Source organism: Taudactylus pleione, unplaced genomic scaffold (assembly GCF_031769625.1).
Source record: "Taudactylus pleione unplaced genomic scaffold, aTauple2 ptg000016l, whole genome shotgun sequence".
NCBI classification, from domain to species: domain Eukaryota; kingdom Metazoa; phylum Chordata; class Amphibia; order Anura; family Myobatrachidae; genus Taudactylus; species Taudactylus pleione.
In genome coordinates, this window is record NW_028284418.1 from 53911809 (window position 1) to 53929596 (window position 17788).

The 17788-nt window shown below is 43.1% G+C and overlaps 1 protein-coding gene across 3 annotated transcripts in view; it reads right to left on the minus strand.

The window, feature by feature from the left end:
* PCGF5 (polycomb group ring finger 5) overlaps positions 1-17788 on the minus strand; it is a 123111-nt gene that overhangs the window by 32378 nt on the left and 72945 nt on the right. For 2 of the 3 annotated variants that reach the window (XM_088474026.1, XM_088474028.1), the window contains 4 exons: positions 17087-17404; positions 16712-16808; positions 6364-6419; positions 6206-6265 (listed from right to left, as the gene is read on the minus strand). In XM_088474026.1, the coding sequence (XP_088330152.1) occupies positions 6206-6265; positions 6364-6419; positions 16712-16808; positions 17087-17198 (325 nt within the window). In that variant the 5' untranslated portion in view covers positions 17199-17404. The remainder of the gene's footprint in view (positions 1-6205; positions 6266-6363; positions 6420-16711; positions 16809-17086; positions 17405-17788) is intronic. The other variant, XM_088474027.1, reaches the window with a different exon arrangement.

Consider the following 17788-nt stretch of genomic DNA (forward strand, 5'->3'; position numbering starts at 1 on the left):
ACCAGACACTGTCCTTAGCAAAGAATACCCTGGACGAGATGGCCATAGTCACCCGTAAAGGGACCGACTTGCCTCCGGGGAGAGCATCATCGTTTGAACAGTGATCAGACAGAAATAGCTTGTTCCATCTGGAGATAAGCCAATTATGGAAAGGCCTGGAATGGAACTAAGCCCATTCCACCCTTCCAAAGGCAGACACTGAATAGTGGACCATGCATCCCAGAGTGTAAAGACATATGTCGACTGCGCAGACATCCATGTACTCCTAATGGAAGAGTGGAGATGCCGTCTTATGCCAGAAGAATTCTCAGATTCTGAGAATCCAGCAGGGCTCCTAGGTGAAGAATACCCAGAGAGGGATGCAGGGAGGACTTTTTCCCCATTGATTAAACGTCTGCAGTCAACCCCCCTGTCAGTCAGTCAGACCCGGCTGTAAAGTACCCCGGTGATCCTGCTAAGAGCAGGAGGCCATCCAGGTACAGGAGCATTGGGATATACTGAACAGAAGAACTGTCAGAAAATCCAAAACGCTGGTAAACCCCTGTGGGGCTGAGAGCAGTCCCAACAGGCAGAGCCCGAAAAATCGTAAGTGCTGTGATACAGCAAACCTCAGTCCATGCTGAGGTAAGGTCTCTGTAAGTACCCGTAGGCACGCGTCCTGTATATCCAGTGATACCATAAAGTCCCCAGGTTCCAAACATAGTATGATGGAGCATAGGGATTGCTTCCTGAGCCCAGGTAGCTTTAGGAACTGGTTCGGGGAATTGAGACAGAGAATAGGCCAAAGAGGACCATTCAGCCACCGCACCAGAAAGAAAGCAGAACAACCAGTCCCTCGCTGAGAAAGTGGGGATGGCCCAATTAGCTCCGCTTACCGCAACAACTGTATAGCTTTCTGGATTTGTAAGGCCCTGTTCCGAATAAGGGCCTGCGTACCATCACATGGAAATAGGCCGCCTGAGCAAAGAGAGTGCGTACCCTCCTACCCACGTAGCCGCGGCAACTAGACACTAGTACCGGGCAAACTGAGAAATCGCCATCTCCCAGTGGTAGGCCTGTCTCGTCAGGCTGACAATATATCCGTAGGTTCAGAAGCAGGATCGGCTGGCAGTCCAGGTCTGCTCGGAACTGGATATGTCGGCCCTTGTAAAGGCCGACAGTCTATGAAGAAACAGACCTTTAGGCTGACCCAGAGGACAAAAAGACTTAATAGTCTGAGGCCCCGTAGTGAGCATAGCTGACGGCGGGAAATTTGTACTGCCACTGTCAAGGTCAGGACCCAACAAGATATACCCTATAGATGGTATCTGCACCTCTGCATTCCCAGAGCGCAGCTATAGGGTATTACGGAGGATACCGTCGCAGCCGGAACTCTGAAAATTAGGAGCTGGTATCCAATATAGGCATGTCCACCTATGACAACTGCATATATTACGTGAGCAACCAAATACATTTGAACCCCAGACGTGTTGGAGGGGAAAAAACATTACAAATGCATCAGCTCAGTATGCAATAGTATTAACCAACCATGCTATCGCCATGGTAGGATGGGTAACAACCCCTGAAAGCGAGTATACTGATTTCAGGCAGAGTTATCACCTACGGATCAGAAGAATCCGACCACGCAGGAATGGGATGCGTAGTAACGTCTGTAATCCGACGAGTAACACGTCCATCCACCCCAGGAGGGGCTCATGATGACCCTCAGGGAATTTGGGACAGGAGACCAAACACTGTTGTAATACCTCATATCTGGCAACAGCCAGAGTCCCGCCATGCGATCCACCCGCTAGTCAGCAACAGGGACCCAAAAGGCACGTAATACTGAGGGTGTATGATACAGGTGCAGAATGGACCTGCTACCAGCCCTAAAACAGGGATAATAATACTTGAGATAGGCTTCCCCCCGTGTAAGAGGGAAAGAGCCCAAAACAGTATCCAGTTCACGGTAGAGCCAAGTGGGAAGTAAGCACAGGGCGTCAACCACGCCAATTTGCGTTTCATAGAAAAACGACATCCACCCAGGGTGGCTGTTGTGGTAATCCCTGCAAGGGGCATGACAGACTATTGTGGCACCAGGGGGAATTCATATACTCGAAAAACCCCTGTAGGGAGCGGTAGTCTGTGTCACAGGCGAAGAGTGCAAGAAACTGCGAGATACCCTGAGATGAAAAAGGGCAGTATGGTGAAGTAACCCCAAGTGAGGTACAACAATGGGGCCCGCCCGGCGATCCGCAATTAAGAGGATCCCGAGAAAACAAACCGCCCAAGGGGGTCGTGAAAGGGGCCGGCACCCGATGACGCCACATACAGAACCCTTTAAGAGTTAAATCCTCCGCACTAACACCTGCAGCACATGGCTTGCAGGATAGTAAAAATGGGTGCAGTATAACGCTCTATCTCCTGGTCAGACATATCTGACCAAGCCTTGCGATCAAGCAGCGCTATACTGGTCCTGACTGATACTAAAAATTAGCTGCAGGGACCCATTTTCAGCGTATGCAACACACAGTTCCACTCAAAATATGGCAACGTGCAGCACGCAACAGTATGTGACAAACCTCACAAATATTAACAAGTATATAAATGTGAGGTCTCAGAACCACCCCAAGTACAGCTGTATTAGGGCAGATAAGGAAAGGGATAGATATACACTGACAGGTGAGAGAATAAAGTACAGTCAGCACTAGCATAAGTCACATACAATGCAGATATATACATATATACATAAACATGTCATATAATATACTGCACTATTACACTGCATGCAACTTACCCAGATTCAGTGTCTGGGAAGGCTACAACGCTGTGTACACTGACCTGATGGTGAGGTACGCAGGGGGACTGGACCAACTGCCATCTCCAGAGATCTCTGCTGCACCACAGAGAAAATGGCCGCTGGAGACCTCAGAAGAAGCGTGGCCCGCGGAGGAAGCAGCTCAGCGACGCCAGACTATAGATACTGAAAGGCGCGCTGAGCTGAGGGGAGGAGCCGCTGTAACAGGGAAGGCTGTCTCCCCTGGCCGGCTATTAACCCCCGGGACGCCGGCTCCCTGCACCGAACACTAAGTCCCTGGTGGTCTAGTGGACACACAGGGTATGGGGGGCCCGCCGCCACTGCCGGCGCCTCCGGTCTGTCCCCAGAGACCGGAGGCACAGGACTGCATTTCAAATGCGCGGATCACCGCAAGCGGTGACCCGCGCCTTACCTGCTCCCCGTGGATCCGGCAGCAGTCCTGGGCGCCCGCAGAGTCCGGCTAGTACAGACTCTGGGGTCCCGCTGAGATCCCCAGATCTGTACTGGCGTCTCAGCGCCAGCGGGGTGACGGAGCGGCAGCTTAGACGTCCTATGGACAGTCTGACGCTGCCGCTCTGAAGAATCCAAAGGAAAAATAAAAAACTCTGTCCTTTAGAAAAAATAAAGCTTAGGGGCTGCTAATCAGCTCCCCACTGCACTAAACGGTGACCCGATTCCGGCCGGGCACCAACTTAAACTGAGGTGCCTCTGGCTTGGGGGTGGGGTTATAGGGAGAGTGGACCCAAGTGCATCCTGGGAGCTAAAAGCTTTAACTGCGTGGTGCCCGGATTTGGTTCCCAACCTATACCCCAAGGTCAACACTGTGGACCCCCTATGGACCCTGAAGTAGAAAACTTGAGTGCAGTCTTTCGTTCTCTCCATTTTCTAAGTTCAGATTCATCACCCATATATCTTCTAAGTAGCTAACAAAACTGTGCAACCACTGTTAGAATGTTGAATCAGATAACCCTTAAACACAGATAAGTTTAGATTCTGATTTGCAATAAGTCAGGAGAAGTCATTAACTTTAGTAGGATGGCTTGAATGTATGTATGGAGGTCTACTTTTACCAAGTTATATCAATAAAATGTTAAAGTGACAGAAGAAATCAATGCATGCTGCTGTCGTTATTTATGTCCTAATCTATCATCAAACTTGTCCATCTTATTATTTCTGCAATCAAGTTCAAAATTGTGAGTGCTCCATACACCAGAGGGAACCAACAGGCATTGGGAGAAGCATATAATATAATTGCTTATCTATTGTGTTTCACATTTCATTTATCATAAAACCTCAGAAAATAATCAACAGCGAATAAAAAAAATGAAAAATGTCATCAGGAAACAGTGGCTTCCTGAAGCTCCTATTTTATTACACTGTACAGCGTTAAGAACAGATCATGTTTAGTATTCATTTCAGGAAGTAGACACTTCCTGATAGAGCAAAATACAAGCAACTATCTCCTAACATTAGTTATGCTGAAGAATATTACTTCTTTGAAATATTTCACATGTAATAAACCAATATAGGAGGTGTTAGGGACCCCAATATGTATCCCATATTTGGCTCTGACTAGGTTAGAGCCAGTTACTATAACCCAGACTAGTACACCTAAAGATTTTCTGCCCAACTATCCAACTAGTTGATTGGTTGGAATGAAACTCTGGTAAGGTATAAAAGCAAATGACAATCAGCAATTTGCTCCCAAACGCTGGAAAATGGACAAAAACTATTATTTGAACAAATTGTTTGGATTAAACATTTAAAAAACTTGTCTGAACAACCATTTTCATCTGTTTCTGGCATTTAGGAGCAAATTGCTGATCATCAGTTATTCCCATACGTTACCAGATTTTCATTCCAACCAATCAACTAGTTGGATGGTTGGATAGAAAATCTTTAGGTGTGTAACCAGCTAAGAGTCAAGATTGCGATTGCATAGATCCCCACATCCTGATGTCTGAGGACAGAGTCTAATAAAATACTCACACTGAATATTCTATCACTCTGCCTGTTATACCATACACGTCTCTTTACTGCCAGACTACAGATTATATTGACAAACATGTATTGCAATTTCGAAATAAAAAGGAAAAAACATACACAAAATTACACTTGCCTTAATCTGGATTCATGCTTCAACTGAGAAATGAATCCCCCAAATCTGACATAGAACAAAAGGCTCCCATACCTTTTATGAATCCCCCCCCCCTCCATAGTGATGTCATGACCCAGTCCTTGGTGACTGGCTGGCTTGTTAATTAACCCAGAATCCATGCTAGGACCGCCCATATAACTTTTAACCCAAGTACGAATAGCTGTATAAAAGTTCCCCTGTGTAATAGCTACATGACATATGGTATGCTCACACTAATCTCGATTATTTAAGATATACAATGAATGTAAACATGACTGCCATGAGACGTGTGATTGGTTAGATACCCCATTTCATGTCCTAAATGTCCCTATATATCTATGATTTTGTGAACTTTGCTGTGGTGGAAATATCAATTTTAAGTCAAAAACAGCTAAAATATGATGAAGTCTTTGAACCCTGTTCATGAGTAGTCACACCTTGTAATCAGACAGCTCTTTGAATAACCCCTACTATGTTGGGTGCCAGGTAAGCATCCTCAAGTCAACTATATGCAGACACAGATGAAAGGCCTTGTTTACCAATCTCCTCTCCAGGTAATTGCCTTTCCATCTCACAGGACACCATAAGGGATGTAAATTTTAATGAAACTACACCAGCCCCCCCTTTCCTCTTCCTCAGTGATTTACAAGCTAATTAAAAACCTTCCAGGCGCTCTACATTCAATAAACTTTGATATTCTTAGACCCCTGTTATGTGGGTAATAAATGCCATGACAAAAATGAACAAAAGACATTCAGATCACCTGCCCTCAATGACCTTACATTTACATAAAACAGTTCATATATACTATATTTGAGAAATAGGTGAATTATTAGGAATGGAAAATACTTTCCTCTCTATAATGCCTTGACGTCACATAAGGGGTGAAAAAAAAAAAAAAAAAAGTAAAAAATCAAAATTGTCCTCTATTTTAAGTTGGGTTCTATGATCCAAAAACAGTAAAAGAGACACCATATGACAAAGTATCTTCAGTCAATAACTGCCAAGGGCTTGTTCTAGTTTGGATACCAAAAGCTATAAAAAATTTTAGTTTCTTAGTTCTTAGTTGGTTCTCCCCATTTAAGAGGAAGTTTCACAAAAATAAATTAAGAAAATAACGACTTCAGAGTTAGTCTTTTGGAAAACAATAGATAAGAGACCTATATAAATCAGTAAAAAAAAAAAAAAAAAATCACACATCTTAATATAATCAAAATAAGCGATCTTGTTTCTTGAGAACATTACATTTTGCATTAAACTACATAAAATACCTTCACCATTCTCTCGTGGGCGTTTCCTCTTCCAGAATTCAGATTCTCGCTGCTGTTCTCCTAATGGCACGAAAAATATAGACAATATAAACTGATCGCACATTAAACTGAACTACAACTCAAAAGCTGCATAAAAATAAACAAACAAAAACACATACCTTCTCGTAATCCTGGCACCAACTTATATAGGATTTCTTCCAGGGTATTGTCCAGCCTTGAAATAAAATAGGCAAAAACAGTAAATTACGGTTGTCAATTTTGACCACAATATACTTGACTACAATATACTTTTAAAATAAACTTCACCATTTGACAACACTTAAAAAGGTCATAGTTAAATGGAAAGAGACCTGGTAACATGGCTGAATCACTAGACTGTATCCAACTTGGCCTCATCTGTGTTCATATATTAAACATTGATGGGGCCACAGGATTGGGTGATGTATATCCACCTGTAGGCTTTCATTGAGATTTTTCTGTGTGACTCCATAGATTGGATTATTCTTCTGTGTACCATCGGGATCGGTATGAAATATCGCCGGACGCACGTCAAACGCGGTTCAAATCCCGATGCTGGACGACCGGCAGTGAAGATCCCAACAGGTAAGTATTTAAACTATTTACTAACCTAACCCCCCCTAACCCTCCCTTAGGGGTGCCTAACCTCCCCAAGTGCCTAACCCCCCCGCAAAGTGCCTAAACCCAACCCCCCTTCCCCTCAGCCTAAACCTAAGTCTCCCGGGGGGGGGGGCTAACCCTAACCTCCCCCCGGGGGTGCCTAGCCCTAACCCCCCCTTCCCCTAGCCTAACCCACCCGGGGGGGAGCCTAACCCTAAAGTCCCCCATGGGAGCCCCTAACCTAACCCTACCCACTCCCCAGCGGCTGTCTGCGCCCACTGCCCGGCTTACCTTCGATTGGTATGCCGGGCGTTGGGCTCCTGGCATAGGTAAAATGACAGGCGTCGGAATTTCAACACCTGTCATTAGACAGTCGGGAAGCCGGCGGTGTGCATTTCGACAGTTGGCTTCCTGACTGCATCTCGTACCATCCCCTGGCAAATGGGAAGACACAATGGGGTGAATTTACTAAGCAGCTTCTCAGCATGTTTCAGTTTGAAATATTAAACATGGCGTGATTTCAATTTCAAACTTAAAAAAAAACACTTTACCCCACTGCGTTAATCTGAGCCTTAAATATAACCTCAGCAATCAAGACGATTGGTCAGAATCACAATAGGCAAATGTGTGGGCCTGCTACACAAAAAAGGTTAGTGTTTTTGTTGGTTATCTAAAACCACAACGCTCTATTTGCCATTCTTTAGGTTTTCCTGCTATTAACCACCATCTAAGATTTCCTAAAGCATCATCTAGCCACAAGACATAAATTGATAGGCACAATGGATTAACATCGTACTCACATCCAGAAGGACACCTTGTTTCATTGAGCCATACAAGATACTTATACATGAGGAACTTAAACTAATTTCAGCAGAAATTGCCTCCTAGTATACACATGCCCAAGGTTTTCCTTTTTTTTTTTTCTACGTAAAACCATCCATAACCAATTGCTTTATCCTTCAAGAAAACATCCCCCAAACCAATCCTGATTGGGCAAGGAGCAGTAATTTGAAGAGAAGCAGATTTTACATGCCAAAATGACTCATGGAGATTATTGTATTTGGCTGTTTGGAGGGGATATGGTCTTGAGCAGATGACATGGGTCACAGCTACTGATGTAGATGTCCTCCCTTCTTGTCAGGTAAGTCTACTTTTTCTACTCAAACCAGGTAGACAATACTCAAAGGTCATTCTTCAGAGACAAGAGTACCGCAACCGGGTGAAGGCCAGACACCCATTCAGACTCTGTGCCAAATGCTACCAGCACAGTATGTAACACTGCCAAGTGTCTACCTATCTAGAAAAACAGAATGATTATATAACACACGTATAATGTTTGTGAGTAAATTGTGCATTTGTCCTTTGATCAATAATAAATCCCAGCCTAATGTTAGGACATATAATAAAATGCAACCGGACAAGCTTCTATGTAAGTTGTGCGGGCTCCTCATCCCAGGACAGCGCTAACAAACAGTTCTTGAGTTTAGAACTTTTTGAAGACTATTGCAATATTATATTGCAATAGTCTTCAAAAAGTGAGAGGTTGCTCACTTTCACTTTATGGGGGTCCTGATTGCTTAATACAAGTAACCTTTAACAAGGTTTTATTAAATGCAGAGAAAGGTCTAATACACATATCCAGGAAACAAGAAAACTGTAATTGAAGCTTTCCATATGAGGCGGAATTAGTATGTGCGGCCGGCGGTTCAAATGCCGAAAGTGGAAGCCCGGCAGGGGTGAAGATCCAGACAGCGGATTAAGTTAAGTAACCCTAATTCTACCCCCCTAACCCTCACCTCCCCTCCTAGAGTCTAACCCTAAAACCCCCCTAAGTGCCTAAACCTAACCCCCACCGTCCCCGCAGCCTAAACCTAAGTCTCCCAGGGGGTGCCTAACCCCTACCTTCCCCCGGGGGTGCCTAACCCTAACCCCCCTTCTCCTAGCTTAAACCTAACTCTCCCGTGGGGTTGCCTAGCCCTAAGTCCCCCCAGGAGCTCCCGGCGTAGGTCTAATGACTGGAGTCGGGATTTTGCGCCTGTCATTAGTACCCTGCCGGGATTTGATAGTCGGGAAGCCGGTGGTCGGCATTTTGACAGTCGGCTTCCTGAATGCATCACTATGAGACATCTAAAAGGCATTACAATTATTGTATACAGAAAGTCTATTTGTATATTCCATGACATGCCTGTTATATACAGCAGATAATCAGCCCTTTTGAAGCACAGATGTTCTTGTGGACTCACTTGATAAAGATTGTTGCCTCGAACAGGTGCTATACGTTTTCAGTTCCCAGGCCCTCCGTCTGCACTAGTAACCCTCCATTCAGCAGATATAACTGTTACTTTCTTATTCCTTTAGAAGGAAAATAGTTTGTAAGTTTGCTAGAAGGGACCCCTTACATTTCTGTCTGCTATTACTCAGTCTCATTTTAGTATTGTTTTGTTTCCAGTTGTAAAGCACAACAGAATATGTTGGTGCTAAATAAATACCTAATAATAATAATAATAATAATAATATTGTATTGGGAGAGAAGCTGATGGGACCTTTGGGGACCACTCATAGTTACCAACTGTACAAACGAACTCCCAGATCTAAATTTAATAGCTTCCCTGCACAAAATGGAGATAGACAGATTGTGAGGTTAAAGTCAATTTAATGTGAGAATGATTTTTTTATCATCATCATCATGTATTTATATGGCGCCACAAGTGTTATGCAGCCTCTTACAAAGTACATAAACAAATTGCTGACCAGTGACTTACAGTATTATACAATACAGGACAAGGACATGGATAACATACATTGCTACTTTAGCGACTATAACACCCAGATAAGTAACAGAATATAAGCAACCAAGTGTTAGGTGCCCTAGAGGTGAGTAAGAAGTAGATGAAACTAAAGTAAGGAGAAGCACAAGAGGGTAGAGGGCCCTGCTCGTAAGAGCTTACATTCTAAAAGGGCGGGGCAGACAAACAGGTGTGACACAGATGGGGTAGATGGGGAGGAAGGAGCATGTAGCAGCGAGGATGATAGCTGGATATATAGATATCAATTACCTAATAAAGGCAAAAGACCTTGCTCACATTATTAAATATAACATGTTTTGCACCATATGGGCTCAAGAGATTGACTTTTTTTATATTACGCTTTAAGGCTGAAGAGAAGCAGAGAGATGATAGAATACAATTTCTACACATATAGGAACGTATACTACAACTGAGATTCCTAGGAATCGGTATGAAATATGGCCGGCGGTTCGATTCCCGGCAGCGCCTGGCTGACCAAAGCAGAGTTCCCGGTAGCGGAAGCCCAACAGCGCTGGAAATCCCGATCATCGATAGATAAGTACCGACTAACCTAACCCTCTAACCCTCCTTAGGGGTGCCTAACCCTAACCTCCCCCCAAGTGCCTAACCCCCCTCTAAGTGCCTAACCCTAACCCCCCCCCCCTTCCCCGCTGCCTAAACCTAAGTCCCCCGGGGGGGTGCCTAACCCCAAGTCCCCCCCAGGGATGCCTAACCCTAACCCACCCTCCCCCTACCCTAACCCTCCCTTCAATCAGGATGCCGGGCGCCGGTCTCCCGGCGTCGGGGAAATGTCAGGCGTCTACATCTAGACACCCGGCATTTCACCCTCGCCGGGATATGACAGTCAGGAAGCCGGCTGTCGGTATTAAGGCAGCCGGCTTCCCGATTGTATACCGATTCCTAAGCATTACTACTGATTTTCTGTTTGGTTCTTGTGCAAGCAGTAGAAGAGTCCTGTGTTCCCTCGCCCATAGGACTGATTTTATTAGTTTAAGTGTACAAGAATTAATTCTGGCTCCATCCCCCTACTCTTTCCTCAAGTAACCCCTTTTTTCTATTCTAGCATTGTTTACCTTCTATAGATGTTTTTCTTCTCTCCTGTTTACTACCGGCTGTTTTATACAAAACGAGCATTCTAAAAAAAGGTTGCATTACCAACAATTGGTACTAAAGAACGCAACAGTAGGCTTTGCAATTAAGTATTCTAGGAACATATGGACAACTTAGCACATTTATTAAATCTGACTATTACAACTGCCCATGCTTTTTTTGTTTTGTTTTCTCAAGCTATTAACAGCAAAGTGACAAGACAACTAATTTAACTTTACAGAGTTCTTGCTCAATGCAGTTCAAGTATTTCCTTTAGAGATGAGCAAAGTTGAGGTGGGATTTATGTCATATGAGCTTATTTTGAAAGTGCAAAGCTCCAGTGATTCTATAGTAGTTTTCTGCCATATTTGCCTACGAAATTCGTGTGGCGTTTCTGGCCACCCAGAAAAGTGAGCAAGTCTCCCGCACACCCCTTCATCTGAACCACCCGCTCGCATCATAGCCCCATCCCCCGCTATACAATGCATGTTTTCATTACACTGTATAGCGGGGGGGGGGGGGGGGGAGCAACAGTGACGTGATCCGGAGGAGGGTGCAGCAAAGTCGGTAAATAGTAAAAAGTGCCCAAATGCGGAATGAGGATAATTAGGTACATTAAACATGTCTTAAGTCACTTAATCAAGATCTTTCAGTGCTTCCATCCTATCTTAAGTATGTTTAATGCTTCATCCATTGTATGAACTCAGGAAATTAAGCCCTCGCTGGCACTGAGCTGTAATGCTTCACATTATATTATAATTATGGTTTAGAATTCAGACTGTAAGTTCCAATTGGGCAGAGACAGATGTGAATTAGTACATAGGGGTTTATAACTAAGTGTCAGGTTTTAAAACCCGATGCTTATGACCGTGTTTAGGGCCTGATTCAGACCCGGTCGCATGCGCTGAGCGCTCGCAACCGGGTCGATGGTGGCCCAGAGCGCATGCGCACGACGGAGCCGGCTCAGTCGTGCGCATGCGCGAGACCGGAAAGCGACAGGCAATCCATCGCTCCCGTTCTCGTAACAAAGGGGGCGTGCTGTCGATGTTGAGTGACAGCACGCCCCCTTTGGTGGGCGGGCCAAGGGGAGTGGCTGCCCAAACGGAGGCGTTCCCATGTGAACGCCTCCGTTTGGGGGCGGCCCCACTGACATCACGAGTGATGTCAGTGGGAGAGATTTCGGCTCTGTTAGAGCCGAAATCTCTCTGGGGCTTGTGGCAACGAGACCCTACCACAAGGGTCTCATCGCAAGCCCGATGGTCTTGACCATCGTGACCATCTTCCTGGCCACTCGCTATAGCTGTGGGTGGTCACCCACTCTTATGCGAGCGGCCAGGAGGCCGTTCTAAAAAAAAAAAATAGCCCGGCTCTGTCAGAGCGTCCGGCTCTGAATCAGGGCCTTAGGCCGAAATTTTAAAAAGGGCAATGCAAAATAAGGCTGATCAAAAGTGCCGGGTTCTAGAACCTGAGGCTTAGAGAATTATGCAGCGCTGTATAGAGAATATGGAGCTTATTTACTATCTCTATCAGACGCAAAACACACTAGGGTCCACTTTAGACAGTTAATCCACCAGCAGGCATTTGGACTGTGGGAGGAAACCAGAGCACCTGGGAGACACCCATGCGCACACTACACAGACAGGGTCCTTATAGAAAAAGAACCCATAGCCTCAGTGCTGTAAGTCTGTACGTGTATGTAATTACAATTTTTCATCTACACACATATCTACAGTATATCTTACATATACACATATTAATGCATACACATCAAATATATATTATATACTGTATATATATTTACACCCACAGATACACAGATGTGTCCACATACACCTTTCCTAATACCTAGCCGTATGGGCAAATTTGCCATGCCTTTGAATATGCGATTTAGCTACGCCTTGTCATTTTTTCTTAAAATTTGCTACTTTAATTTGGAACTTTATACAAATACTTTTGCATGAAAAAAATTATTTGGATCCATCCAATTGCTACTTGTCGTGCAACGACTTCTCATGCCAAATGAAGCAAAAAAGGAAAGTTGTAAGGACACATCTGTATATAACAAACAAACACACACAACTAGTCAAAAGTTTTAGAACACCCCATTTTTCCAGTTTTTATTGAAATTTATAGTTTAAAGGTCTCAGTCTCTAGAATTATTGCATATAACAAAAATAGTTGGAGAAATGTAAGAAATCACAGGATTTTTTTTGTCTCAGCAAAGTAGCCACCTTTTGCAGATATACTGTAGCTGCCAAACACAGTCATGGCATTCATTCTGCAATGGAAATCAAATATTTTTCGGAAAGTTCTTTCCAACACTTCTGCACAAGTTCCCACAAATGTGTTACACATGTAGGTTGTTTTGTTTTCACACTTCGGTCCAGGTCATCCTAAACAGCTTGATCGTGTTTATGTGTGGAGACTGTGCTGGTCATTCAATGATTTGAAACCTATCATCTTGTTCTTTCCCTGGAAGGTAGTTCTGTCATAGCCTGCAGATATGTTTGTGTCATTATCTTGAACCCTTGACCAGCTAGGGGTAGAGCCAAGGGTATTGCTTAGTGCTGCAAAAATGCTGTGTTAGCCCTTTGGTTAAGGGTGCAATTCACTCTGTCCAAAGTATAGACCTGGGATCCATTATCAAAATAGCTCCAGACCAGGGGTTCCCAACCACGGTCCTCACACTAACAGTCCAGGTTTTAAGGATAGCCATAGTTGAGCACAGGTGACTTAATTAGTACCTTAGTTTTTTTTATTTAACCATCTCTGCTTAAGCATGGATATCACTAATACCAGGACTGTTAGTGTGCCTTGAGGACAGAGGTTGGGAATCACTGCTCCAGACCATCACACTACCTCCACCATGTTTGACAGATAGTGTCACACACTGAAGAGCCACCTTTTAACTACTCTATAGTGTGCAAAACCCTGTGTGAATAACCAAAAATAAAATGTATTCATTGGTCCATAAGACCTTCTTCCAGTCTTCAGTAGTCCACTGGTGGCGCTTCAAGGCCCAGCCAAGCCTTTTTCTTATTTTGTCATCTTAGCAATGGTTTTCTTGCTTATTCACCCATTCTAGTCCATATTACTGATCTTTTAAAGAGTTGGCTTGGCTTTGAGGTCTCCTGGCTGGGTAGACTAGCGGCATTTAAAATGATGGTTCTACCAAAACTTGTGTATTTGTTCCGCACTATCCCATATCAGATCCCAAAGAGATATCTTATTTTGATTCATAAGCAAATTTTTAACAATATCTGGAAAGACAAACCCCCCCGTTTTTGTGGCCTAGCCGTCCCAAATTTATCCTTATATCACTCTGCATGCTTAGTAGTCCAAATTAGTGACTGGGCCCTGCCCCCTGCATCTAAACTGTGGATAGACTTGGAAAGAGCTTTGATACCACACTTTCCCCTATCTGAATTGGTTTGGACTGCTAAGCATTCCTGCATTCTATTATCTGATACTCAGAGCCATATCCGAGTCCTTGGGAGCCTGGGATGAGATCATACGCTCTGACAACAATATTGTGTTACCTACTAGTAACCTCTCTTTGACTGCTTTTGCCCGTCTACTCCCAGACCTCCAGGTCTCAGTGTGGCAGACATGTGGGATTACGAAGATGGCCGATATCTTATGCAATAATTCTATATTTTCTTTTTCCCACCTTGAGACACATTAGCACCTGTCCTCTGGGGAATAATTTACACATTTGCGTATCAGTCATTGGGTGTCTGGAGTGCTCAAGTTTAGGGGATCTTTGAATCCTCCCCCCGTTGTTCTCACTAAAATCTCAATTGGTAACTCCAGAAGAGCTATTCATTTCTGGTACTTTTTTTTTTTCCCTGGAAGCAGAAGAAGCGATTAAAACTGGGGCACAATTAGAGTGGGAAGCAGACCTCCAAGTGACTTTTACAGCCCAGCAATGGTGGACCCTATTTTTTACATCTCATCGATTTTCTAAATGTTACAATCACTTGAAGATGCAGTTTAAGTTGCTTTATAGATTATACTTTATTCTTGCCAAGTTGCATACGATATGCCCCTCTCACTCGAAATATTGTTGGCATAATTGCTCACAAGTGGGATATATTTATCACGTTTTTAGGGGGTGTCCCAAGATCCGACCGTTGTGGTGAGATATATTCTCTCTAGCCCATAAGATTCTTAATGTTCCCTTTCAGGACTCACCCTCCCTAGCCCTTCTTCACCTTTATCCTCCCGATCTTCCTGAATCTGACAGATATCTCCTGGGACATATTCTGGTTGCTTCTAGAGCTGCTATTGCACAGCTTTGGAAGTGCCCATCTCTGCCGTCTTTGTATAAAGTTAAACATAAAATCCACTAAATGGAAACCCTAGGTCAGTGTTGGCTAACCTTGACACTCCAGCTGTTGTGGAACTATATATCCCAGCATGCCCTGCCACAGTTTTAGCATGCCCTAATAGCAAAACTGTAGCAGTGCATGCTGGGTTATGTAGTTCCATAACAGCTGGAGTGTCAAGGTTAGCCAACACTGCCCTAGGTGTACCTTACTCCTTCTCGGGCCTCCTCCCCATTAGCGATATGGTTTAAATGGTACGAATTTGTTCCTGATGGGGATTAGTGCATTGATGCTCCTTGAGAGCCCTTAAAACCCCTCTTCTGTTTCCTTGATGTTCTCTGAGAAATGTGTTTCTTATGCATTGTTACATTTTGTATTTTACATGTCAAAAAAAAATTTTATTTCTTTTTTCTGCCATTTGTGATATGTGATTCCCCTTTTCTTTGTTTCCCTTCCATTTCTTGCAATTTTTTATATTGTACAAAATCAATAAAAACTTTTGATGATAAAAGTATTCCTTTCACTGTTGTAACTGATCCATTCACTTGCTTACTTCAATCAGTGTTAAACTGGTCTTGAAGCGGTTGACCTGTGAGCCACCTATCACTAAACCTGTTAACTCTCTGAAATTTGTCTTCTGATGCTGTTGTGGTTTTGGGTCTGCCGGACCTCTTCCTGTCAGAGTTTCCAAGTGCCTTTTGATGGTGTAGAAAAGTGTACTCACTGATACCTTAGCAATCTCTGCAATTTCTCTACAGGAAAGACTTAAATTTTTAGGGGTTATAATGGTCTGCCTGTCTTCCTTTGTTAATTGCCTTTTTCTCACCATTGTGATAGCAATATTGTCTAAATAATGCTACAGAGGATGTAATAACAGTCTGTTCCAAAACTGCTTTTATGCAGTTTGCAATCAACAGAAATTAGGACACCTGTAGGAATTGTTTGCATCAACTTTTAAGGCTTAAGCTAAGTGCACATTATACAATGTATTGTATGATATATTATTCCGACGCGGATATATATCGTACACACGTATAGTGTGTACACCCGATCAGTCGTTCACTACGGCCGTTCATCGCGTCGTCCCATCTGCTGTTCTGCATGGCAGATGGGGCAATGAAATGAACGACGCAGTGCCGTTCTATGCAGCATGTAACGAGGCACCATGCCCATGTATGCGCAGTCTGCATGGCGAGCGTGATGTATCGTTACATCGCATCATTCCATTGCTGGGTCATACCCATTGTATGGTGTGTACTGAACTTTAATTTAACCCATTACTTGTCCCCTGAAAGGGGCCTTTTTTAACTGTGAAATTTACATTATTTTTCAGTTTTTGCTAACACAATCTTTTTTTTTTTTTTTTCAGTTACCCTTTCGTCATTGTAACATTTCAGTTTATTCACTGAATTTGAATTGTTTAAGTTTTGGTAAAAGCTGAAAATGCATGTGTGTATGGGTGAAGGGGGTGAGGTGTCGACTCCAATTGCTGACAGGCCTGGCTGGGGGAAAATCTATCCTGTGGCTGTGTCTTACCACGTAAGGTATAAAAACAAATCACAGACTGCTTTTAAAGGTTACAGCAATGAACCAAAACCAGAGATAATACTCTTTTAAATTACGTAAATTACAAAATCCCAATTGTACATCTCATCTCAGATTACCTTAGCATTTCTAAAGGATTGGTTTCATGCACTTGGATTCCACATTTCGGACAATCGTTGCTCTCTTCAAAATGATGAACAATGCAACTCTTGCAAACTTGGGGGAAAAAAAAGAAAGTATATATTCTCAATTGTTTAAATGTTAGAATTCAAATGTTAAAAAAAAAAAAATACAGATTGTCTGTGCCCTTTTAAACTCTATTCTCAAAAACAAATTAAATGAATGAAACAAAAACTGCACCCCTATGGAGTTACAGAAAGTTATATGGTTCATGAAAATGTATTCAGAAATAATGTAAAAAAAAAAAAAAAAAATGTACAAAAAATATGAAGATTATTAATTCTACAAAGATATTGCCGGTCAGCAGTACTTACATGTGTGCAGGCACTCTGTGACGGTGGTTGGCTTGATAAGATATCCTTTGCAGATATAACAAGTAATGTACGGATTGAATTCTTTTACAAAACACTTTCTTTGGGCTGCCATTGACAGGATGCCTGGAGACAGATGATCCCTGGGCACAGGCAGAGACCGGAGGATGGACCAGGATTTAAAGAACGTCAAATTCTCTCCAAATTTCTCACATTTTTATCAACGTGATGACTGTCCTCAAGATGAACCTTACTAAAAAAACGGTCATTGCTTCAATTTGCCTTTGGCTGTTTAATATGTGTTACACCTCCAGGCTCCTGCTAAGTAAGAGAACAGTGATTAATTCCACAGCACAAACCAGGTGATGGTCAGGACAGCCTAATAAAAATATTGAGAGGAAAAATATACATTGTTAAACAAATAATGTTAGCATTTAAAATAAACACACATAATATATTGATGGTGTTTTAGTTTAAGGTGAGCTATAATGTTTCTTTCCTTGAAGGTCTAAAAAAGGTTTACTCAAAAAATAAACTACATTTCTAAAGGCGCACATCCACTAGGCGATATAAATGAGCAATTGAACGATAACAATATAGTTATCATTCAATCGCTCATTAATCGTGCACTATAATGTTGGAAACGACCAGTGATGTGCGCTCTCGCTGTTCGTTTCCGACATCAATCATTGCCTGAACATGCTG